The sequence below is a fragment of the Protopterus annectens genome, chromosome 2.part2 (genome assembly GCF_019279795.1).
Source record: "Protopterus annectens isolate FY-2018-M chromosome 2.part2, PAN1.0, whole genome shotgun sequence".
NCBI classification, from domain to species: domain Eukaryota; kingdom Metazoa; phylum Chordata; order Ceratodontiformes; family Protopteridae; genus Protopterus; species Protopterus annectens.
Genome location: NC_056730.1, coordinates 951,794,531 through 951,819,094, shown reverse-complemented (window position 1 = coordinate 951,819,094; position 24,564 = coordinate 951,794,531). Strand labels below are relative to the sequence as shown.

General features: G+C 43.2%; 1 protein-coding gene across 1 annotated transcript in view; it reads left to right on the top strand.

Moving 5' to 3' along the window:
• Positions 1 to 24,564, top strand: part of WDR36 (WD repeat domain 36) — a 1,582,076-nt gene that overhangs the window by 442,640 nt on the left and 1,114,872 nt on the right. Inside the window, exon 5 of the mRNA XM_044064266.1 lies at positions 5,313 to 5,445. Coding sequence (XP_043920201.1) covers positions 5,313 to 5,445 — 133 coding nt within the window. The remainder of the gene's footprint in view (positions 1 to 5,312; positions 5,446 to 24,564) is intronic.

Below are 24,564 nucleotides of genomic sequence, written 5' to 3'. Positions count from 1 at the left end.
TCTGTTCTCCCCAGAGGTCCTACTCCAGGAACCAAAAGGAACAGAAGAAGATGTGGTTCCGGAAGTCACAACAGTCCCAGTCCGCTCCGGATCCCCAGTCCTTCCACGGCAGAGGAGGACACCGCCCTAGAGGCAGAGGGGGCCCGAAGAACTTTGGGTCCAGAGAACCCTTCTCTGATTGGCCCACACAGCAGCCCTGAGGGGTTGCCCGACTGCTCCACTCTGGAGACATTCGGGGGACGTTTCTCGAGTTACCTGGTAGCTTGGGAGTCCATCACAGCAGACCGCTGGGTGCTTCGCATCATATCCAGAGGTTACCAGATTCCCTTCTCTTACTCCCCTCTCTTCCCCAAGCACCTCCCCGATGTCCCACCCGATCAGAGGGAGGCCGCAGCTGCGGAAATTCAGCAGCTCCTAGAAAAAAGAGCCATCCAACACGTCCCCCCAGACCAGCTCGGATCGGGTTATTACTCCAGGTTCTTTTTGGTGCCAGAAAAGACAGGGGACTTAAGGCCAATCCTCGATCTCTCAGTCTTGAACCTGTCAGTAACCAAAGAGGAGTTCCAGATTTTCACTCTTCAATCCATTCTCCCCCTATTATGGGAGAACGATTGGATGTGCTCTATAGACCTCAAGGATGCGTACTACCACATTCTCATGGACAGACGATCCAGGAGGTTTCTCCACTTCCGGTTAGGAGCCAGTCATTACCAATTCAGGGCTCTGTCCTTTGGTCTCACCTCAGCCCCCAGGTTGTTCACCAAAGTGTTAGCAGTGATAGCGGCCCACCTGAGGCTCCAGGGAATTCAGGTTTTTCCGTACCTGGACGACTGGCTCCTGACCGCCCTGACAAGGCATCTACTCTGCACAGCCGGGAACTATTTTCTTCGCCTTGCTCCCTGGCTAGGGATCACAATAAATATGGACAAATCTTCTCTCACCCCGACTCGGGTCATAGATTTTATCGGGGCCAGGTTAAACACAATCAATCTTGTAGCCTTCTTAACCACAGAAAGACTTCGAACCCTGAGGCTTCATGTGCGGGCCAGCCTTCTATCTTCAGCTCCTCCTGCGGAATTGGTCCTGAGGGCTCTAGGCTCAATGGCAGCGGCAATCAACTTATTGCCAGTGGCATGTCTGAACATGAGGGTCTTGCAATGGACCCTCCAAGTCCAGTGGTCTTTTCGTCACTACCCTCTGAATCATCCCATTCCCCTCAGCAGGGCTTGCAAGAGGGCTCTCTTATGGTGGCTGCAGTCTCCGGACCTCCACTATGGCCCCTCCCCTTACCACGGACGCCTCTCGCCTCAGGTAGGGGGGGCACTCTTCGGGCAGGACTGTCCAAGGCACGTGGAACAACACTGAGACCTCTTTGCATATCAGTGTCCTAGAGATGAGGGCAGTGCTGTTAGCGTTGCAAGCACTTCAGGACCTTTTTCCTGTAGGGATGATTGCGATCCAGACGGACAACATGTCTGTTGTCTGGTACATCAACTAACAGGGGGGAACCAGGTCTTACCCACTCTGTCAAGAGGCCATGAGAGTGTGGGAATGGGCTATCTCCATCAACCATTTTCTCATTGCAACGCACATTCCGGGACTGTCCAACATCCTGGCGGACAGACTGTCGCACCATCCTTTCCCCTTAAGAGTGGTCTCTCAATCCACATGTAGAGAATCAGATTTTTGCCAAGTGGGGGCAGCCCTGTTGCGATCTTTTCACCTCTCCTTCAAACACCAAATGCAACAGCTATTTCACTTTAATTCCCCAAGTTAGGGAATCCATGAGAGACGCTGTGGTGTATGCTTGGCCTCCCAGTCTGCTTCATGCTTATCCACCTCTCCCCCTGATGCTAAAGTTTCTACAGAAAGCCAGTCGGTTGGGGAGCAGGATTATCCTCAGTGCCCCATTCTGGCCTAGTCAAACCTGGTTTCCTTACCTTTGGTCTCATCTGGTGAATCCTCCTTGAATTCTAGATCCCCTCCCGGATCTGATTTCCCACCCTCTGGGTCTCCCAATCCCGAACCTGATCAGTCTCAAGCTCACAGCTTGGCTGCTCCAGTTCCACTCATAGCTAGGACTCCCGGCATCTCTTCCCCAGTCAAAGCTATTCTAGTAGCAGCCCACAAGCCTTCTACTAGGAAGATTTACAGTAGCAAATGGAAACGTTTCTCTATTTGGGCGCAACGTCAAAACTTGGATCCCTTCACAGCTCCCTTACCTGTTGTGTTAGACTTCTTATCAGGACTGTTTCACCAGGGGGCTAGCTGTTCCACCGTCAAGGTTCAACTAGCAGCTGTCTCTCACTACCATGTCGGACAAGATCTGCGTCCCTTGATCACTTCAAAACTGTGCAAGACCTTTCTGAAGGGCACCTTCCTGCTCAGACCTCCGGTAAAGGAAGTGGTACCTCCGTGGGATTTGACGTTAGTGCTTCAGGCCTTGACAGAGTCCCCCTTTGAGCCTGCAGCTTCAGTGGATCTCAAGTATTTGTCTTGGAAGACGGCCTTTCTCGTTGCCATCACCTCGGATAGAAGAGTTTCTGAAATTCAAGCCGTTTGTGTGAAGCCCCCGTATCTAACCTTCCACAAGGATAGAGTTTACCTCAGGACCAATCTCTCTTTTCTCCCTAAGGTTGCTCCCGAGTCAAATATCAATCAGTCCATTAACCTGCCAGTTTTCTGTCCCAATTATCAGAACAAAGGAGAATACAAACTACACCTTTTGGATGTGCATAGACAACTTCGATTTTATATTCACAGGACATCTGGTCATAGACAATCTGACCAGTTGTTAGTCTCTTTTGCCAAAATGAATTTGGGTAAATCGGTATCTAAAGTCACATTGTCTCGATGGATCTCGCAATGTATTCTTTTTGGCTTATGAAAGTTCTGGTAGGCCCGCACCTCAGGGAGTCCGTGCCCACACTACCCGATCTGTCTACCTCTGCTGCCTTTACATCCAGGGTATCCTTAGATGATATTTGTTCGGCTGCCACTTGGGCCTCATCTCATACCTTTATCAACCATTATAAGCTGGATATTATCTCCAGAGGGAGAGCATCCTTTGGCTCTGCAGTGCTCCGGAACATCCTTCCATGATGGCCGCCCAAGGTTCAGGTAGCTGGGGACTCTGTCCCATAGGTTGCTGCACAAATGAAGTTAGCTACTTCAGATTAAGAAGTTATGTACTCACCATAACGTTGCACAAATGAAGTTAGCTACTTCAGATTAAGAAGTTATGTACTCACCATAACGTTCCATCTGAGTAGATAAACTTCATTGGTCAGCAACCGTCCCCCCCTCCTTCCCCCTGACCTTTGATTGTTCACATTTGTTGTCTTCAGAGATGGTCTTTGAAATTGATCAACCTTTAGCAGTTGCTGCTTTGGGGGCAAACTTGATCTGAGGTCAGTCAGGGTTGGCAGGGGTTTATGGGTAGGGGGAGGAGCTAGGAGCTCAGATCTACGCTGTTGAAAACTGCCGGCTCGGATCCGAAGTCGGATCCGATACCCATAGGTTCCTGACAAATGAAGTTTATCTACTCAGGTGGAATGTTATGGTGAGTACATAACTTCATATTTTGGCATTTAAACATGCCTGAATTGGTACAATTCCTTTGTGGGGGTTTCAGTTTACTCTGAAATACGTTTTTAAAGCCTTTTCCCTTCTTTTGTACAAACACAGGGGCATCTCCTTCTACTTTGTAAATTTCAGAATGACATTTTAACAGATTCCAATTGGCAAAATTAATATTTTAATAGCTTTAGCATCCATGCTATTTGTAACTTGTGTGGAAGTTTCATAATCCACTTATTTAGTATAACCCTTCTGCATTGTCCCATCTTTTTTTTTTTATTACATATTTCATTATATTTTTCCAATACTAAATTCTCAGGGTACCCTCTGCTTATAAATTTGTGACATAAACTGACACCTTCTCTTTTGAATCATCTTCTCTGTCAGTTAGCTCATTTACCCTCATTAGTTTAGTTGCCCTTTAACAACATTAACTTTTGTTTGTTTATTTTTTAGGGTGCATACTCCCATAGTGTAAATAAGAATTATTCTGAACATCCTTCTTATAAATTGCTGTCATTAATCTCTCCCCCTCTTTAAATACAGTTGCATCAAGATAATTAACATTGGTAAGACTGTAATTCAAAGTGAACTTTAAAAAATTATTATTATTACATATGTAATCTAAAAATTCTTGTAAACGGTCCATACCACCACTGCAAATAAGAAAAACATAATCAATAAAATGCTTAAATATATATTTCATATAAATACTCTGAAGAATGTTAAACCTCTCCAACCCATGCCTAAATACATTTGCATAGCTAGAGGCCATAGCAGCACCCATTGCTACTCCATTTACCCGATGATACAAACTGTTATTGAATTCAAAGAAATTACAACTTAAAACTAAATCCAAAATCTCCATGAGAAGACTTACATATTTTTAGAAAATTTGTTAGATTTTATTTAATTCGAATCTAACCATCTCCATCCCTTCATTATTTGGTATTGCCGTTATGACATAGGGCAATACTGCCAGCCCAGCAATCTGGAATTTTGTAAGTAATTATTTGTCATTTGTGGATATTAATATGATTTATATAGAAGTGTGACAGAAGGAAATACTACCAGCACAGCTATCTGGAATTTTGTAAATAATTATATGTATTAGAACTGTATGTTATGTGTATATTAAACTGCTGCTACAAAAGTATGTGTTGAACAGGGTTTGTACAGTGGTGGGTTCAAAGATGTATCTTTGTGTTGGAACATGATTACCTCTCCATGACCAGACAGCCATTGTGAGTCTGCACACTTACCTATGGGAGACCTCTAGATGATCAGCATCTGGCCTGTACCCCAATGCTGATCCTGATTTTGGGGGAATAATTGGGTGATATGGCACACCCCCTTGCAAATAAATGAGCCATAGGGCTGTTGTCCCTATAAGGAATGAATGAGGTGATGGGGCACAGGGTGGGGAGCCAGTGGACAAATCCTGTAGAGGATTAAAATAAATCAGTGTTCTATATTCCTAAAACGCAAGATCTTTGTCGGTATAGCTGGAATTCTTTTAATACTATGAAATAAAGAGATTTTTATTTGTTAATGCACTGTTAGTTCATTTTACTTTACTGTGAGTCTTTGGGAATATGCACAAGAAGCTTTTTTGTGGACCACTACTAATGTGGGATTGAACAACCTTGACATTTTGGGAGTAGAATCATGTATGTGTAGTGTGAAAAATAGTGAATTGTTTTCAATTCCAGTTTTCTTTTCCCCCGATTTAGAGGAGTATTTGCAACTGAACTTTGACAAAACTGTCTTTACCATCTCAGCAGTGATGCACCCAAGTACGTACCTCAACAAAATTCTTCTTGGAAGCCAGCAGGGAGTTCTGCAGCTGTGGAATGTAAAATCCAAGTAAGTGAACTGCATTTTATAATAGTGACTCTCACATGTCCAGGGTACTATAATGCTTTTAAGAGGTAGGGTTGCCACCTTTTCAAATGGCCAAAGTGGGACATTTTCTGTACAAACATCAGATGTAATGCAATCCTATCTCGCCTACATTCATAACTGATGGGGCTCGGAGCCAGGAATCGGCTCCGACTCAGCCGATACACTAGCACGAAGTCTCTCATTGGCTGGGCCAACCCCCTTATCCCAGGATGAACCACGCCCAAACCCCCGGATCTCGTTTGGCGCTTCTGAAGTAACAACATGGTCTAGACTTGGCTGTGGCTAAGTACCCTTCTTTTTTGGCCTTTTTGGGTCGTTTTTGCTCATAGCTTAAATATTTCATAACCAAATGGCTATTTTAATAGCTGTCTTCGTCTGTATTCCTTGTGATTGGCTGTGTTTGTTTTTTGGTGTTGTGTGATTCCTTCTGTTTGGCGGGCTAGGCCCGTTTGAGTTAGAGGGCCTTTGCCCTATTTTTTGTTGAGCGTTTTAGTTAGAGCTCTCCCCTCCCTTCCCTTCCTTGTGTTTTGAGTGCTTTGTAGGTTGTCTGGCAAAGAAAAAGAGCATAAGCCATCAGGCTTTAAAAAATGTTCGAAATGTGGTTACAAAATGTCTTCAACAGATGGCCATGCCATCTGTGTTTATTGCTTAGGGGCTAAACACTTGCAGGAATCTTGCAGTGTTTGCCACGCCTTTTCCTCTCGTGTACTACAAGAGAGGAAAAATAAGTTGATTTTGAAAGGGTTTTTAAAACCAGCCTTTGAGGAAGCTTTATCTTCTTCTCCCTTTTCGAAATCGAAGAAAAAGATGTCTTCGGCTCCGATAAGTCCGTCGGAGCCACCGAAAAGAAGAACCAAGTCTTTGTCCTCTTCCTCAGCTCCACTGATATCGGAGCCGCAGGATAAGGAATCTATGTCGGGGTCCTCTTCCTCGGCTGCAATGGTCTCGGAGCCGCAGGAGAGAAGATCTAAGTCTCAGTCTCCTTCCTCGGCTACATTGGTTTCGGAGCTGCAGGAGAGAGAATTTCTATCTGAGTTTTCCTCGGCTCCATTGGTCTCGAAGCCGCAGGTGAGTGTTTCGGCTCCAGGGTCAGTTTCTTCGGCTCCTGAACCGTCGGCGCCGAGGTCTATCGTTATGTTAAGTACATAACTAAAAGATTTTACAGGCCGACACACACCCACGGTCAGTACAAACGATAGAACTTAACTTTTTTGCCTAAATAAAAGCTTATTCTTGTAGCATTTTAGTTGCTTATTCTGTTTCTTATAACATTTAGGTATTTTAGATAGAGAATAACTGTTTTATGCAACTATTACATAAAATATAGGAAATAATTATGTCCTACAATCTCAGGACATTTGCCATTTTTAATATTTTTTGTCAGGACACAACTGCCGAAAGAGGGACTGTCCCTCGCAAAGTGGGACAGGTGGTAACCCTATTAAGAGGTGTAGTCCATTACTGAGGAGCACAAATAAAATGCCAAAGCTGTACCAAATAAATGCCTGGTCTTTGCTATTCCATGGATGTAAGTTTTGTTTCATTCCTAAATTGACGTCCCCCCTTCTGTTTTTGTCACCTGGTGGCAATAGACAAATGACTGGACTTGGCAGAACTAAAGGAAAAGCCCATCCTCTCAGCCCTGAGGTTTCTTTTCTCCCTATTATATGTTTCCATTATGATTTGATTATAAGAAACCAATTTGTACTTCATAACATTTTTATTTCTTTTCCTTGGAATCAAAGGAAGGGAAAGGCCACCCACTTTTTTCAAGTTTAACTTCCGTCTTACTTTGCCTCTGTCTATAACACAAAGAAATATGTATTTTTTTCCTTTCAGGTTCTGCCCATGGTCTTACATATGCAGGCCTTAGTCTTGCTGATACCAGTACTGATGTAAAGAAAACTGTTCTGAGTGCTACACATCATGCAATACATGTAAGCAAAGTGTGTTATATTTAAAAAAAAAGAAAAAAAAAAAAAAATATAGCACTGCTGATGTAATTGAAGTAAAAATTGCATATTTTAAAATCAGAAAGCCCACTTTACATGATGAATGTATTATTACATCAACGTGATTGTAGTTGGTTTAAAAAATGTGTATGACCTTTGAGTTCTCTGAAGTAGTATATGTCAGCCTTTTGCTCCATACCTTGTTTACAGTGAGCTTTTTTGTCACCTCAGAAGGCATGGGGAGGTGTCTGTCAGTAATTGAATGACTGCATATTGACACTTGAGAAAGCTTGAAGTTCAGCTACTTTACTTTGCTGGGGATTTACTTAACAGCTACTGGATATAGATTTGAGTAGCTATCAGATCAGTACTGATATGGTAATTCAGTCAAAAAGCGAAAAGCAGTCTGGTATCAGAAGATATACATGTAAGATGTCTACCCCCGGGATTCAATAATGCGTACACTAAGTGTACACCATTCTGAGTAAACAGACAACACAGACATAACAAACACTTTTTTTCCTCCTAATTTTAGTTTTCCTGCTGATATTTTGCCGCTTTAAATACTGACAGGATTCATAAAGGTTACCACAAAGTGTAGACTACATGTACACAGTGTAGTGTTTCTAAGTGACTAGAAAGCACAACAATGTGGTAATAATGTTTTTGAGTACGTATCGTGTACACTAGACCCTGCCTGTTTAAATTGGAGGAGAAAAAATCTCTTCTCTTCTGTGTGTGTGTGTGTGTGTGTGTGTGTGTGTGTGTGTGTGTCTGTGCGTCTGTGTGTCTGGGCCGCCTCATCTAAAGGAGATCTAAAATAGATTCTGGAAACCTGAAGACATTGCAGTAAAACATAATACCAGTATGACATTGCCCCTTGATGGCCATTTAGTGGCAAAACATATTAAAATGGAGTGATTTTGACATTAAAATATCACAGAATGCAAACAATACTTGCAGTGCAGTGTCTCTGAAGTTTTTTCTCCCCAGGCCTTCGCTGAAAGGGAACTTTGCCCAGTGAACAAATGTAAATAAATAATAAAGGGATCATTTTGACCTAATGTAGAAGACTTGAATCTAGCTTTAGGGTTGACTTCAGACTGTCTTCTTTTGGGAAGGCTGTAGGGGAAAAAAGGGTAAGACAGAATAAATACCTCTGTCTTCAGAATCTAAGGGTGAGAAAGAATGCTTTGAACTGATTTCAGATCAGATGTTATTGTCATCCACCTGTTTTTGCACAGATGATGTTTGTCATCTTCTTTATCTTTGTGGTCCCATCTACATAGATTTTCTGTAGTGATACTATAAATGTATTGAAAGATAGTTTAACTACTAAAAGAAAGAAAAAAAAACTTTCCTCACCAAAACAGTGTATGTTAAGCTTCGGAAGTTGGATAAGCCCAAAAGCAGAAACCTCTAGGCATGTTGTTGATGTTCTCCTGTAAACACTATTGCAGTATTCCTTACAATAGGGATATCCTGTCAAGGTTAGCCATATGTTCACCCAGCATACCAAAGCATGGTGTCCTTCCATGGGCAGTAGTTTAGACATATGTCATGTGTCCAAGACGTAAGGTACATAAGTGACATATGATTGCCTTTGCAACTTTTAAAATTCTGTCTGAAGGTCATACATCTTGTACAGTTCTCCATGCCTAGGACAGGAAAGTACTCTGTTGTGGACTCTTCCTTTTTTCTCTTTACTGTTTTATTGTTGGTATATATCATTCAGAAAGGGGAAATGTGAATGTGGGAGACAGATTGCCCATAAGGAGTGACACAAGAAGTGTCTTTTTTTGTTTGGGTACAGATCATGACCATAAACACTGTGATGTTTGCCAGGCATTTGTTCCTAAGACCTTGTGCAACTGTCTTTCTTCCCTTCTGTCTAATTGGAGAAACAGCGATTAAAACTACTTGTTCAAGGGATCGTGGCTTCTGAATCTGCCTGTCTGGACATCCAGCCACCATTGAAAAAGAAGTTGAAGAAATTATGACCAGAGACCACTGCTCCAGCATCTGCCAGATGTTTTGGTAGGGTCAGATGAAGAGACTGAGGATTGTCTGGTTCCAACATCTGTCCCCTCTGTCATGGGCCATGCCATTTGCATATACCCTGAGGCTGAGCCAATGTCTTTTGAGGATGAGAAGGGGGAACTGTGGTCGGTAATTTCTGAAGGGCCTAGGGGGATTCCATAGATCCTAGTGAGGGAAGAAGTACCAAGTTTCCTCAGAGGTAAGACTGAGTTTAGAACTCCTTAGGTTTTTAGAGCAGATGTTCCTGTAAAAAAAAGAAACAAAAGACAAGCCATGTGGCACCTGTTGCTAAAGATCCTCAAAGGAGTGGCAAGATTTCACCCAAGGTCTTTTTAAAGCCCTTATGGCTTTGAAACCTCCTCAGGGTTTGTCAGTTCTTTCTCTTGTTGGTATTCCATGTTTCACTCCCGCTAAAAGGCCAAAGGAGTCTACTTCATCTGATGATGATGATGGCTTGGATTCTTGCTGCTCTGTTTTTTGTATCTCATTAGACTGTAGGTTTGGCTTATTCATCCCCGATTCACTCACCCCTTTCTTTGAGGTCTGATGAGGAGGATATCTTACTATTTTTAAAATGATGGGATGTTTTCATTGGGAAAGCTCTCTGATGTCCAGAAGAGATGCTATGATCTCTTAAGAGATGAATTCCCCTAGACTTTATGCAGTTCCTTCTGTTTTGGAAGCTCACTTTAAATACTTTCATGCCTGCTTTTCAAGCTCCTAAGTCTCAGCCTCCTGCCCCCCTCCCCTCCAGAAAACAGACCTTGGTTTCTGAGGTGCAGAAGTTTCTGTATAAGAATCCCTTATCAGACCCTTCTGTAGTTTCCCTCTCAACTGATAAGTCTACTAAGTTGCTTGCTTATTCCAAACTCTTACCATCAGACAATGATAGTAGAGCCATTGGTAAGTATGGTAAGGAGGTGTATACTTCTGCTACCTTAGCTTTTAAGGCCATCTGTTACCATACACATATGACTAGATATGTGCTTTCCCTTCTTACTAAAGTGTGTGTGTGTGTGTGTGTGTGTGTGTGTGTGTGTGTGTGTGTGTGTGTGTGTGTGTGTGTGTGTGTGTGTGTGTGTGTGTGTGTGTGTGTGTGTGTGTGTGTGTGTGTGTGTGTGTGGGGGGGGGGGTGGTAACTGAGGTAGCTGACATGCCTGAGTTTGATTTTAAAATTTCATCTTTTTCTCTATTGTGTTCTTCTTCACAAGTAGCAAGCCATTCCATTAAATGTAGTTGTGATGATACTGATGCATCACAAATACCTCCACAAGAGTCCACAAGCTGATTCCTCTGTAGTCTCTATAGAATCCACTAAGGGTGCACCTAATCCTGCTGTTGTATACCCTCTACCTAATGGCAAGGAAGGCAAACTACTACACAGATTTAAAAAAAAAGACTTTACCTGCTACCCTCTCTGTGAGGGCCGTCCGTGGCCACTTTCACATGTTAAAATACTTTGAGATCTTGCAGGAACAAATCATTGCCGTAGCTGAGGGTATTGCAGATAAGGTATAACTAAGGGACGTGCAGGACACAGCTAAGGCAGTACACCAGGTTTCCAGACATAGCATTGAAGTATCATTGCAATGCTTAGATGCATCATACAGAGCAGCTGCTACTGGCTCTGTTATTGCAGGCATGCTTGGCTAATGACCCAGACACTTTCTAAGCAAGTTAAGGCTGAACTTTGGATGCCCTGCTGGGTAAAGAATTACTGTTTGGACCTCCTGCAGAAAAGATTTTCGAGAAGTTTAGTTAAAGAGGGAAGCAAATAAATACTGGGGAAGAATATTTGTCTCCAGCCCCAAGATATAATAGAAATTATCCTTCTAAGCTTTGACCTTTGCCTCCGAGGCAAGATAGAGGAAGCATCCTCAATCAAGAGTCCTAGATAAGCCAGAAAATGGCAACCTGAACATTTCCCTAGATGTGGAGGGGCCAAAGACTCTGCCCTTCAAAAGATCAACTGTGACTATGCACAACCCCCCCCCCCCCAATCCCACTAGCAAGAAGACTCTCTTCCTTTGTAAACTAGTGGAAACGTATCACCTCAAATCAGTGGGTACTAAAGTTTATAGAAAAAGTTTACTTCATTCATTTCAGCCAAATGCCTCCCTTCGTATGGATTCCAAAACCTCCAAAAGACCAATAATCTTTCCTTCCTCACAACGTGCAAGAATTCTTGAAATGGGGATCCATTCAACCAGTCCCTGCTAGGGAAGAGGCAACAGGTTTCTACTCTAGAAAAAATGGCTTTGGTCCAAGAAAGGAAGGAAATTGGAGGCCAGTTTTAGACCTCTCAGAGTTGTACAATTTCCTAGATATTCCCATTCAAAATGCTTCCTCTTCAAAAACTGCTGCCCTTGATTTTTCCAGCTTACATGGATAGAGTAGATCTGAAGAATGCCTATATTCATGTGCCTGTAGGTCAGGACAGGAGATGCAATTGATTCTTAGCAACAGATTTACACTACCATTTATGTGCTTTGCACAATTTGTATGCCTTACTAGAATGACTTCTGTTGATGCAATTTATGTAAGGGGAACCGAAGTTCTTACGGATATGTTTTTATCTAGGTGTTATCCCAGAACTTTGGTTGAAGCTATTTGTTCTGAAGTTGCAATGAAGAGAAGGTCTGGTTTCTACCCTCCCCTTCTTTCAGGGTCAGTTGAAGTGACAAATATTCCTGTCTTGGAGACTGCTTCTGACTCTAATTCTAACACTGATTATAACATTTCCTTTATTACTACTTATACCCCTGAATGTGCCCAAATATACAAACTTTTGAACACATATTGGCACACACACAGTGTTAATGATGAATTTAAAGAAATTTGTAATAAAGGCATTAGAATGGTGTATCGGAGGGGTACATGTTTTAAAGAAATATTGGAAAATGTTGTGGATGTAGAAAAGATGGGCTCTACAAGAAAGAAGGGCACTCATAGATGTGGCTCGTGTAATTACTGTAAATACCTCATTGAATTGGGTAGGGTGTATGTAAATGGGACCTGTATTAGAGTCTCCTTTTATTGTAATTGCAACACTGAGTGCATAGTGTATCTTGCCTTTTGTAAATTTTGTAGTTTTTACATTGGGAAGACACAAAGAAAACTGAAAGAACATATAAACGAGCACACTGTAGATATCAGGAAGAGAAACCATAAGAATGCTTTATCCAGACATATTGGTGAGAATCCTGGTTATGAGTTTGGTTTTGTTGGTATTGACCATGTGGTTAAAAATGTGAGGGGGGGGGACCTTAGAAAGACAACTTAGATGGCAATTAAAATTAAATGCTTGTATTTATCTTTGATTGAATGAATGTGTTTCTGTTAGCAGTGTTTTAAAATTTCGCTCTTATGTGTAAATGTTTAAACTGCAGGTGAATATTTTTATTAATAATAATTAACATTTATTACATTTTTCAACTGTTTTATTCATACATTGTTTTATGTAGTACTTTTATATGCATTGTATTTTTGTAAGTATATATATATATATATATATATATATATTTTTTTTTTTTTTTTTTGGTGAATTTTCCTTTAACTGTTAATTATGTCACATGACTGTTTTTGGGGGGATACTTAAAAGGTGAGGTGGTGATAGTTGGTTTTAATATCTCTGAACAAGTTTGTGGATGTAATCTGACGAAAGCGCTAAGGTTTTCAATAAATTCTGGTTCTCTCTGTTCCTGGTGTTGCTTGGTCCTTGCCTTCATTGTGGTTCTTGGTTTGTGGAGATATTATGTTCTCCCCCTCAGTTGAATCTACTCACCCACATAAAGGGTTTGTCTTTCACCCTCATCTGAGTACCCTCAAACTAATGGCTTGGTGGATTAAAGAGGTTTGTCATTCACCCTATTCAGAGTACCTTCTAACTAATAGCCTGGAGGATTAGGATTTGATACTGCAGTCTGTTCAGCAGAAGTGCTGTTAAACCTTGCGAGAGGGAAGAAAATGAAATACCAGAAAATCATACTTATCCAAATGGAAAAGGGTTTGTTTGGTGCAAGGATAAAGACTCTAGCTCTTCACAGGCAGACATAAACCTTATGTTAGAATACCTGTCAGGACTGTTTCAACAGGGACTTTCTTACTCTAGTATTAAGCTACACTCTACAGCTATTGCTGCTTGCCTTACCTGCTCCCCCATATCTATTCTCATCTGCCCCAATCTGTTTTCATCCCCACCTGAAACTTTTTCTCATAGGGGTCATACATCTTAGACTCCCCAGGAGAAACTTTGTCCCTACCTGGTATTTAAACTGTTTCTTAGAAAAACTTACATTACATCTTTAGAGCCGGTAGCTTCTACCCTGTAAGGATGGTCACTTGGAAGACCACCCTACTCGCAGCCATCACTTCAGCTGAACAGGTTTCAGAGCTACAAGCACTGATGAGCATGGAACCCTTCACTGTGTTCCATAGGGACAGGGTAACCCTTAGAACTAATTCCTTCTTTATGGCCTAAGTAGTATCAGATCACTCCTTAAATCAAGCTGTTAGTGTTATTCCCCAACCCACAGAATAAAACAGATCAAATCTTGTACTCCCTAGATGTACACTGACAGATCAGGCGTTACCTGGAGAGGACAGAGTTCCGTAACAAGGCCTACCAGCTTCTGGTGGCTTTTGCATTAAGAAAAGAAAGCGGACCACTCCCCAAACAGACCGTCTCTAAGTGGATAGCCAACCCTGCATTACCTTCTGTTATACCTGACATAGCAAATCAGTAGCAACTCGTGTCAGAGCCCACTCCACCATACATAGTGCAGCCTCCACTGCCCTACACAGACAGTTCTGGACACTGCCATATGTACATCTGTTCACACCTTTACTAAACATTATCATCTTGGCACTGCCTCCAGGACAAGGGCAAGGTTTGCTACTGCCATCCTACAAAAACCTGCTTTTCAGGGGCCAAAAGACAGCTTACCCCCAACTAGTAGTTTTGGAAGACCTCCAAAAGATAAGTATTGCAAGACTGACTAAAAATAACGTAGTACAGTTGTCACACTTACTGTAATTGTAGATGTTCAAGTAGATCAGTGTTGCAGTACACATATCCACCCCCCCCTACCCCTCTGTCACTGCCATCTTCTGCCTCCCATTACAGGATGAGGGAGGGGAAGGAAAGCCTGTCAGATAGGAAGTTCTTATCCACCATCATCCCCTATATTTTTTTCTAACACAGCTGATACCTTAACCTGTTCCTATTCAACTAGTTCTTTTGACATCTGGAAAGGTGTGCTGTCCTCAAGCATCTGACTGATGCCCACTTTCTAGAAAGACCTGAAGATGATGCCAAAAGATGTCTCTCTTGTACCCTGACGTCTGAACATAGGCCATCAGATGTCAAATCAGCTAGGAATGATGAGATCTCTGGAAATCAGGCCAGTTGAGGGCTTTTGTGTGTCGAGAAGACCCAAGGATCAGTACTGCAGCACTGATCTACTTTAACATCTACAACTATGTAAAGTGTGACACAACTATTCTATACTGTACTGTATCTGAAAATCCAGGTATTCCCTTTCGGGTACCATCCCAGACTCGGGAGTTGTTTACAGATATTTCAGACCTAGTCTGGGGGGCTTGTTTCAACCACATCAGGGTTCATGGGGTCTGGTTCTCACAATAGGTAAAAGAGCATATCAACATCAAGGAAATGAAAGCTCTTATCCTGTCTCTTCAGGCTTTGCATTACCTTTGGACTCCAGGTCCACTCAGTTCAAGTTTGATTCCAAAATCTGTTAAATGACTGGTCTGAGTACCCTCAGACAAACTTGAATCCTGTATTTTTAGAACAGGTAACAAGTAGTAGGACTCATTCTTTCTATTATGGTCATAAGCTCAGCAAAATGAGAGAAACTAAACACTATTCAATCAGAACAAAATATCTTCTTGACCCAGTGCACAACCCATGGAATCTGATAGACCCATTAAACCAGCACCAGCAAAAAATGCATGTAAATACACGAAAACATACTCGGAGGCTCTAAATAAAAATCTACAAAAGCAACAGAGCCCTCCAAAGCAGACATCCAAACAACCCCCCCCCCCAACACAAACCATGAAACACATACTTCACAAAACCAGTGTGCCACACAATCACAGCCCTCAAGGCAAAATAACATACCCACCATACTAGTAATAGGTGACTCTATAGTCAGGCACACTGACGTCCCACTCACTAGGCTGAATAAGGAGAAAGTTACTGTTAGCTGCCTGTCGGGTGCCAGGATCCGCCACATAACACAAGCACTCAGGTCACTCCAGAACAAGTACAAATACGACTCTGTCATTGTCCATGTTGGTGTGAATGACCTGAGCTGCATCTCCCTGGACTACATGAAAAGAGACATGGAAGAGCTCTCTGATCACGTAGCCCAGGCCGGTATGATCCTGACTCTGAGTAGCATCCTGCCCTCCCCAAGAATGATACCACTGTATAAAGAAAAAAGTTATCAGTTTCACCAATTAGCTAAGTTTCTGGTGTCATTCAAAGGGGATCCAGTGTCTGTGTGCCTGGGATGACATGCTCGGCAAGCCACACTGCTTTGCTAGAGATGGCTTGCACCTGTCACCCTTTGGCTTTCAAATACTGGCCAAGGCTCTTGCCACACCCATAGTGCCTTTTTTAGGCAAGGCTCAAAAGACAATCCCACCGCCATAAATAGCACAAGTAACAAAAATCTGAGGGTAATACTACTCAATTGCAGAAGTCTAAACCTCAAAATGCATGCACTCGAGGCACTCCTCAGTATGGAGAAAATCGATATATGTGCAGTAACAGAAACCTGGTTTAAGGCTCCAGAGAGTACCCCAGCACTACCAGGCTACAATTCATACCATACATTTCGGCCACAGAACCCAGACCGAAATACAAAAGGCGGGGGAGTATCCATTTTCATCCAGGATAACCACACCCCCAGATTAGTGGCACAGCACGATGCTTCAGAGATTATCCACGTGCAACTAACAACGGACAAAACTGCAATTCAAATTGTAGCTTGCTACACATCACCCACCATGTCCCAGGACCCCCATTCCACATTTCTGGAAACCGTGGGTAATATAAACATCCTACCAAACACCCTAATATTGGGTGATTTCAACTACCCAAACATTAACTGGGAGAACTACTCAAGTACTAACTCCCTTGCCCAACATTTCCTAGAATTTATAAACTCAAATGCCGTGGAACAACTGGTCAACACTCCCACCAGAGGTGACAACATATTGGACCTGATCATCACCAACATGGGCGACCGGTGTTCCATACCTGAGGTCAACCCCTTGCTGGTTAGATCTGACCATAAACAAATCACTTTGGATATCGACATTCCACCCCACCCCCGGACAAGGAAACCACCGTGAAAAACTTTTCAAAAGAAAACTTCACGTTACTTAAGACAGAGGTGGAAAGTTTCAAAGCCCCCATGCTAAAGGATAACTCTATACAAGCTGCAAAATCCTTTACTAATGCATTCTACGAGCACCTACAAGAATGCATGGATCGTGCTATCCCAAGCAAAACCAAGACTCACTCCTCCAAGAAAAGGAAACCAGTCTGGTGGACTTCTGCCATAAACGAGCTATACAATAGGAGGAGGAAACTAGTACAGAAGAGTAAAATCCCAAGAAGGGAAGACATCCCTGATCAGTATCAGCAAGAAACTACGATCCCTCATAAAATCGTCCAAGGCGAGCTTTGAAAGAAAACTTGCCAAGGACTCCAAAGATAACCACAAGGCATTCTTTAGCTATGTCAAGAATCTAAGTGGCAATGCTCAGATCTGCTCGGAGTTGGTGCAGAATAGCACAAAATGCACTGAACCAACCGATATTGCCAACATCCTGGCAGACAGGTTCAGTGCAAACTTCATCCCCAAAAGGGCCCATAACCATACCAGAAGAATGTAGAGCCTCTGAAATCATAGACACTCAGGTTAAAATAGCCCTCTCCAAAGCCAAAAACACAGCATCAATGGGACCGGACGGTGTCCTAGGCTGCATCCTACATGAGCTCAAAGACTAACTAACCCCTCACCTAAACACGCAGCAACGGTTATTCCTCTCCACAAAGGTGGAGCCACAGCAGACCCCAGGAGCTATAAGCCTGATTAGCTTGGTCTGCAAGGCTATGGAGCGCATCATCATGGAACTCATTAACAGAGACATTGGGAACCCCCATACACTGGGCCCTACCCAGTTCGACTTTAAGGGCAGATCATGCCTCCTAAACGTGGTGGACTTCTTTGAGACAGTTACCAAGGCTATAGACGAGGGAAAGGTGGTACACACAGCCTACCTAGACCTCGCAAAGGCCTTCAACACCATTCCCCATTCTGGCATTATAGACAAGCTCACCAGCCTGAACATAAACCCCTGTGTCACAAGATGGGTTGCCAGTTGGTTCACAGACGGAACCCACATGGTGAGAGTTGTGGGAGCTAGGTCTGACTCTAAACCGGTTACAAGTGGCGTTCCCCAGGGCTCAGTCCTGGGACCCCTCCTGTTCGGCATATACTTCTCAGAGGTACAGACAAGCACAGAAGGACTATGGCTGACCAAGTTCACAGACAACTGCAAACTAACGGCTATAATTGACTCACCAGCTGACACAGACATCCTCCAAAAGGGTCTCACTGAGACAAATACCTGGTGTCAAAATCATGGCCTTAAGCTAAATGCCAAAACGTGCATAGTTATTCCCTTTGGAAATAACAAAGTATCTACAAACTACCACATAGGTGGTAGTCCCCCAAATACGGAAAACGTAATAAGGGATCTGGGGACCCAAATAGATGGTCATCTCTCCTTTGATAATCACATTGCCAAAGTGGTTAGAAAATCCTTCTATGTGGCCCACTTAATCACAAAAGGGTTTGCATCCAGATCGAAAGAGGTCATTGTGCCCTTCTACTCATCACTCATCAGACCCATCATAGAGTACAACACCCCATTTGGGGGATGTACCTTACAAGATACCTGCAACAGCTGGAACCACAGAAGTACCTCACCAAGAGGATCACTGGCCTCAAACAGATGCCCTATGCAGCTCAACTGAAGAAACTCAAGCTGTACTCTGTTGCATACCGCCTGCTTAGAGGTGATCTCTGCCTGACATACAAGGCCATCTCCAAGCCAGAATTGATGGACATGCTCCACCTAAAGTAAACCTTATCCCCTCGAGCCACACGCTCTAGGGATCTGAACCTCACCACAACAATAAATAGGGCGTGCTGGAGGGATAGATTCCTGTCCCAGAGACTTCCCATGCTTTGGAGCAAGATTCCAATCTACATTAGGCAGAGCTCCTTGCTAGCACTCTTCAAGAGAAACCTTGACGAGTGGATGGGAAACTAAGTTTACCCCAGGGATCACTTCAGTGGCTGTGCTGGACAGAGGCACAGGGAACTAATCTAAGGGAACAGCGAAAGCCAACACATTCTGGCTAGGCTTATAAGTGCCTTCGGGCAGATGGCCTAGTACCTACCTATGAACCTATAAATGGCAATGTATTGATGACAGCCTCTTGTGTTACGAATTAAGAAACTGACTCCAATTGATGTGCATAGACTGCCCATTACCTGAGAGACTGTTCAATTAGCCAGAACAGATATTCTTTTTTAGATGGGAATGATGTCTTCTCATGCATGTGCTTATACTGGTTAGGCTTGTCACTGCAAAGACATAAACACTTATTAGAAGCAGAGCTGAAGGTCAAACCATGGCTCACCATTTCTTTAGTGATGCAGAGTGTACTTGACGTGGGGCAAGAAGATCCAGAGCAGAGATCAGTGACTTGCAAAGACTGATGCATTTTGCTCACCACACCACGGTCACTTAGAAAAGTTGAAGTGATGATGAAAACAAGTGCAGCTCTACAGTTGTGATGCATTGTCATTTCAAGACTGGAAGAAAAGAGGGTAAAGTGTACCAGAAAGTGGTCAGACCAAAAGACCAGTATCACATTCTCTGGGAGCATTAAGACAAGTGCATGCCCTAATTGATAGGCTGCAGTGGTAAGTACTAGAACAAACCAGAATCACATCATAATGCGAAGGAATTCCTTGGTAAGAGTCATTGATTCATTGTCAGCCTGTATGTTAAAGTTACCAAGAATTGCAAGATTTTATTTTGAATTTGCTGACTGTGTGTTACATAAACTTTTGGAAGAATGCACTTGCATAACATTGTGGAGGGTAGATGAGAAGAAACATGGTTTATTTTTGCAGGCAAGAAGTGATTTAATGGGCTAATTTAAGCTTGTATCTAAAACGGATTAATCCTGCTTCAGTTCAACCCTGTAGAGCATTGAACAGCAGTGACACTAGAAGGAACTGTGTTTGCGAGATAATGTTCAAAGTTGGCATCAAGCCATGATTATGTTAAAAATACAAGGTTGACAGCATACATCAGTGACTGCAGGCTTTTTGCATATGGCATGTTCATATGTATACAGTGCTCTGTATGGAGTTAGTGGAGGACAGGTCCCATTGACCTGCCTAAGATGACAACCATGCAGTTTGTCAACCAGGGTCAGTTATTCAGGAGTAGGTACACAGGTCCTGCTTTCAGCATCCCTGTCTTTGCAGATTATTTGCAGATATCTGCAAATCTGAAGCAGTGTGAAAAAAACTTGATGAATGAAAGGGGGAGAACACTAGTAGAGCATTCCTGGCATTATGCAAAAAACCTTGATAGAAAGGATTAAGTCGTAACAAAGTAGAACAAACTGAAAGCAGCAGGCAGTATGTAAAAATTTCTATGCCAGTATGGAGGTAAAACAGAAATTAGGAGGTGGAACCAAACAGTGACAGCAAGAGTGATAATATACTGTTTAATAAGACAGTAATTGGTTGCTACTCAAAGCACCATAGATTAATTGTATATTATGAGGCAAAACCCAAAAGTGGAGTAAAGTCATTGTCACTGCTCATTGAACTCATTAAAATTCTAACATTCCTGTTTATGAAAAGCAGATTCAGCTAATATATCCACTTCAAATCGACTGAGTTAGAATAGGAGATAAATAATTAACAGATTTAAAAACAATATCGAGTTGCCAATCCCTGTTAAATCAACCCAGCAATGATTGTTGAATAAATTATCAGTGAATCACCGAGATAAAGAATCAAGAAAATGTAATCCACTTAGCTTGAAGACAGAGGCATTGTCATTACAGTAACCAACTCCTGCACAGTGTCTGTCTAGTTGTCTCATTCCAGGGTTTATGTATCTGGGTGATATACTTCAAATTTTGTGGGAACTGTTGCTGTAGTGTAATCGGAAATCTTGTTCCAGCAAAGCCTACTTTCATTCTGGCATCTTCAGTTCATGTATGATTATGTGCAATTTCCATGCCCAACCACTAGGTGTGCATCAGTTATGCAGTCACTGTTGTATGATGGCACGGGCGAGTTACCCACCTCCCCCAATGATTGAAGATGTGGGACGTCATTGTGCTATCCTCCTTTGAGGAGTCAGAGGATCTTGAAGCCATTATTTGTGGATTGGGTAAAAATAACTAACCTACACCCACTTTACTTGGGTGTTTTCCTCTTTTGTGAGACACCCCCCCCCCACCCAAGGCCCATAAAAACAGCTTAGACTGGCCTCATGCCCCTATCCCTTTCCACCCAAAAATGCCTCTTAAAATTTTTGAGAAGATGGCCTGTGGAGCTATACCTTATGTCTGCTGTGGCATTGGTTGTTAAGGATATTGTCCTAGCAACTATAGAAGCAGGATGTCTCTGCCCATTTAGCTTTCAGTTAGACAGGTTTTGGTACACTACTCTTCTTGTTAGGTAGAGTAATAGATCAAGTATCCTAGTGCTGACTCCAGAGACCATGGCATTTGTGCTACTTGTCAATGTGTTCAAGGCATTGAACAGGAGTGGCAAGGTAGGTTATTTCTCTACCATGCTGGGGTTTATGTTCTTCAGGCATCTTGCCTGTTCCAGATTTGTTGCATTTGGTTATGGAGTCTGTGAAAAAATTGAGTACCTCCTGGAATCTGGGTTGGAAGATGGCCTATTTGAAATGTCATCTTCTGTGAGTGTTCCCATATCCTACTGTAACTGCAGATTCTCTAGATAGGACTGCGGAGGAGTTTCTGCTTCTTTTACTGTAGGTTTTCACATATCCTTCTGTAACTTCATATTTTATGGCTAGGGCTCTTTGTTCAAGTATGTACCTATGCAGGATGTCATTGCTGAGATTGTCCTACTCTAAGGAGGTTTTCAGGAATATGATCCATAATGTCAAGGATGCTGATTGGCTAATAGAACCTGGTTGTCCTATTGCAGGAAAACAGGCCTTCACCGCTGTGGATGGCTTGCATGATTACCCTTTTTCCACCTCCATCTTTTTTTTTTCCTTCCTAAGCCTGACTGTCCCCCAGAATAGGACATTTCCTTGTTGACCAAGGAAGACTCTGAAGCATCACACAGGGGTTGACCCCCCCCCCCTCCCTTGAGTGCTGAAAATTGTGTTGCACCTCAGTAAATGTATGTGTTCAGCCATTTACCTCTCTGCCTTGAGAATCCCCCACTGTGTTTCTTGTTGCTAGTGAAAGTTCATCAAGGGTGTCCTGCAGTTGAGACGCGCTAAGAAGGTATTTACACTACCATGAGACCTGAGCTACTTTCTGGAGAATCTAACTTTGCCATCCTTTTGAACTAGCTGCCTCTGCCCCTCTCCAGTAGCGAACCTAAAAGTTAACTTGTTAGTTGCAGTTAATTTCTGTTAGAATAATTTCAGAATTAAAGGACCGGACCTCCTTTCCAAAGAATCATTTCTTATTTTCCACAAGGGTGAAATCACCCTACAAATTAACTCTACATTCAAAAGTAAAGTGGTGATGGAATTCTGTCTAAATCAAGATGTCCTTCAAGGATGCATCTGCAGTCATCACATATGGGTTGTCCTGCCTCAGGCAGCCCTTCGGTCGGCCGGATTCCAAAGTCTGGGTCTGGCTTCGGCTGATGTCGCACTTTCCCCGACGTCAGAGCGTCTGGGGTATAAAAGCATCAGCCGACGCCATCTTCCTCAGTCTTTCTTGCCGCGTGGTGCCCGAAGCAGAAGCAGTTCGCAAGTGCCGGTCGGCCAGCTCCTGTGATTCAGCTACCGAAGACTTCGAAAAAGCTAAGTACACCGTTGGGGACTCTTTCTTTGCCTCAGCCGATGTCAGATAAAGTTAATAATTGTTTAACTTGTGGGAAACAATTACCTCATAAGGATTTCCACTCTTACTGCCTCCCCTGCCAAGGCCCAGACCACGACGTCTCGGCCTGTTCAGCCTGTGCTTCATTCAACCGACGAACTCTTAGACGTCGGTCGGAGTTTGCGGAGGAGTTTTTTGGGGCTAGTTTTGCTTATAAGATGCCGTGTGAGACTCCGACTTCGCATTTAGTTGAAAAACGGAAGGACAAGGACCAACACACGCGGACCGCGGTTTCGGCTGAAACTTCGGTCAGACCTACCGCGAGTGTCTCGGTCTCGGCTGAAACAGAGTCCTTGGTACTTCCTATTACCGAAACCACACAACCGACTACCTCGGCCCTGGAGGCCCCGGCCGAGTCGGTCATTGAATTACCTACTGAAACCGGTGTCCAGGAACCTTCCGACACCATTCCTTTAGATAAGTCTACTCCTGCACGTGGTGCAGCCAGACCCCCTGCTTCCATGTCCATTAAGGCTTTCTCTAGGGCTAAGGCTGCTAAACTTACTAAGGCTTTGCCTCCCAAGGTTCCCTCTCAGAGACCTTCTACTAGCATTCAGATTCTTACCCTAGCAGAGGATCTGATCTCATTAATTAGAGGTTCCCAACCTCATCCGGACAGGGGCTCTCAACCACCTCCAAACAAAAGGCCCAGGGTTGAGCCCTCTGATCCCCAGTCCTCAGATGAGTCCACGGATGGCTCTGCTCTGTCTGACCACCAGGAGGAGGCTTATTCGGCCTACGAGGATTCTGATGCTGAAGAATCTATTCCCTCGGCCTCCCCTCCTGAAGAGTTTTCCTTTGGAGAGACATTACACTCTATGAGAGAACATTTTCAATGGCAGGGTCAGGAATTCTCTGATTCCAGAAAGAGATTAAGGACCTTTTTACATTTACCTCAGCATAGGCCCTTAGCTATACCTCCTGTTTTGAATGTCATTGATGATGTGTACTCTGATGCTAGTACTGCCCCTGACTCTCTCCCTCCGGCTCCTGCCAAACCTGATAGGTACTACAGGGTCCCAGACTCACATTTACACCTGTACAAGGCCCACTCTGCTGATCCAGAAACTATTTCCTAGGGCCCAAAAGGGGTTGCAGCTGCCACTGCTAAAAATCCTCTACCTTCTGAAAGGGAGTCCAGAGCATTAGAGAGATGGGGTAAGAAAGTGTATACTTCTGCAACTCTTTCCATGAGGGCATTAAATTGTCAATTTCATATGATACAGTACCAAGAGTATTTACTAGATGAATTGCATAAGAAACTGTCCTCTTCTGAACCCCTTGATCGCAGATCCCTTCAGGATCTGGTGCATAACTCCCAGCAGGTTAGTAACCATTTCTTGCAGTGTGGTTATGATGCATTGGAAGCTTCATGTAGATCAGCTATGACAGGTGCAGTTATACGTAGGCATGCCTGGCTGAAGGAACAATCTCTGCCAGACCATGTTAAAACTAAGCTTTTGGATGCTCCTATGGAAAAGCAAAAATTATTTGGTTCCACGGCTCAAGAGGTTTTAAAGAAATTTGAAGAAAAGGCAAAATCTGTGCAAACAGTTAAAGACTTTCTGCAAGTCCAACCACCGAGATTCAGCAGAAATTGGCATACTAAGAATTGGTCCTTTCCGGACTCAGACAGATCTCAGAGGCAGGAATAGGCGTGCCAGAGGTATAGGGCAAGCTGAGGCTCCTACAGAGGCTGTCAGTGGCAGCCTCCCAACCAGAGAGGTAGTGCAGGAACTACAACTGCTACACCAGGACAGACTCGATGACTTTATTTTGACTCCGCCGACCAGGGCTCAATTAGAAGCACCTTTGGGCGGAAAGCTTTCTTTATTCTCAAAAAATTGG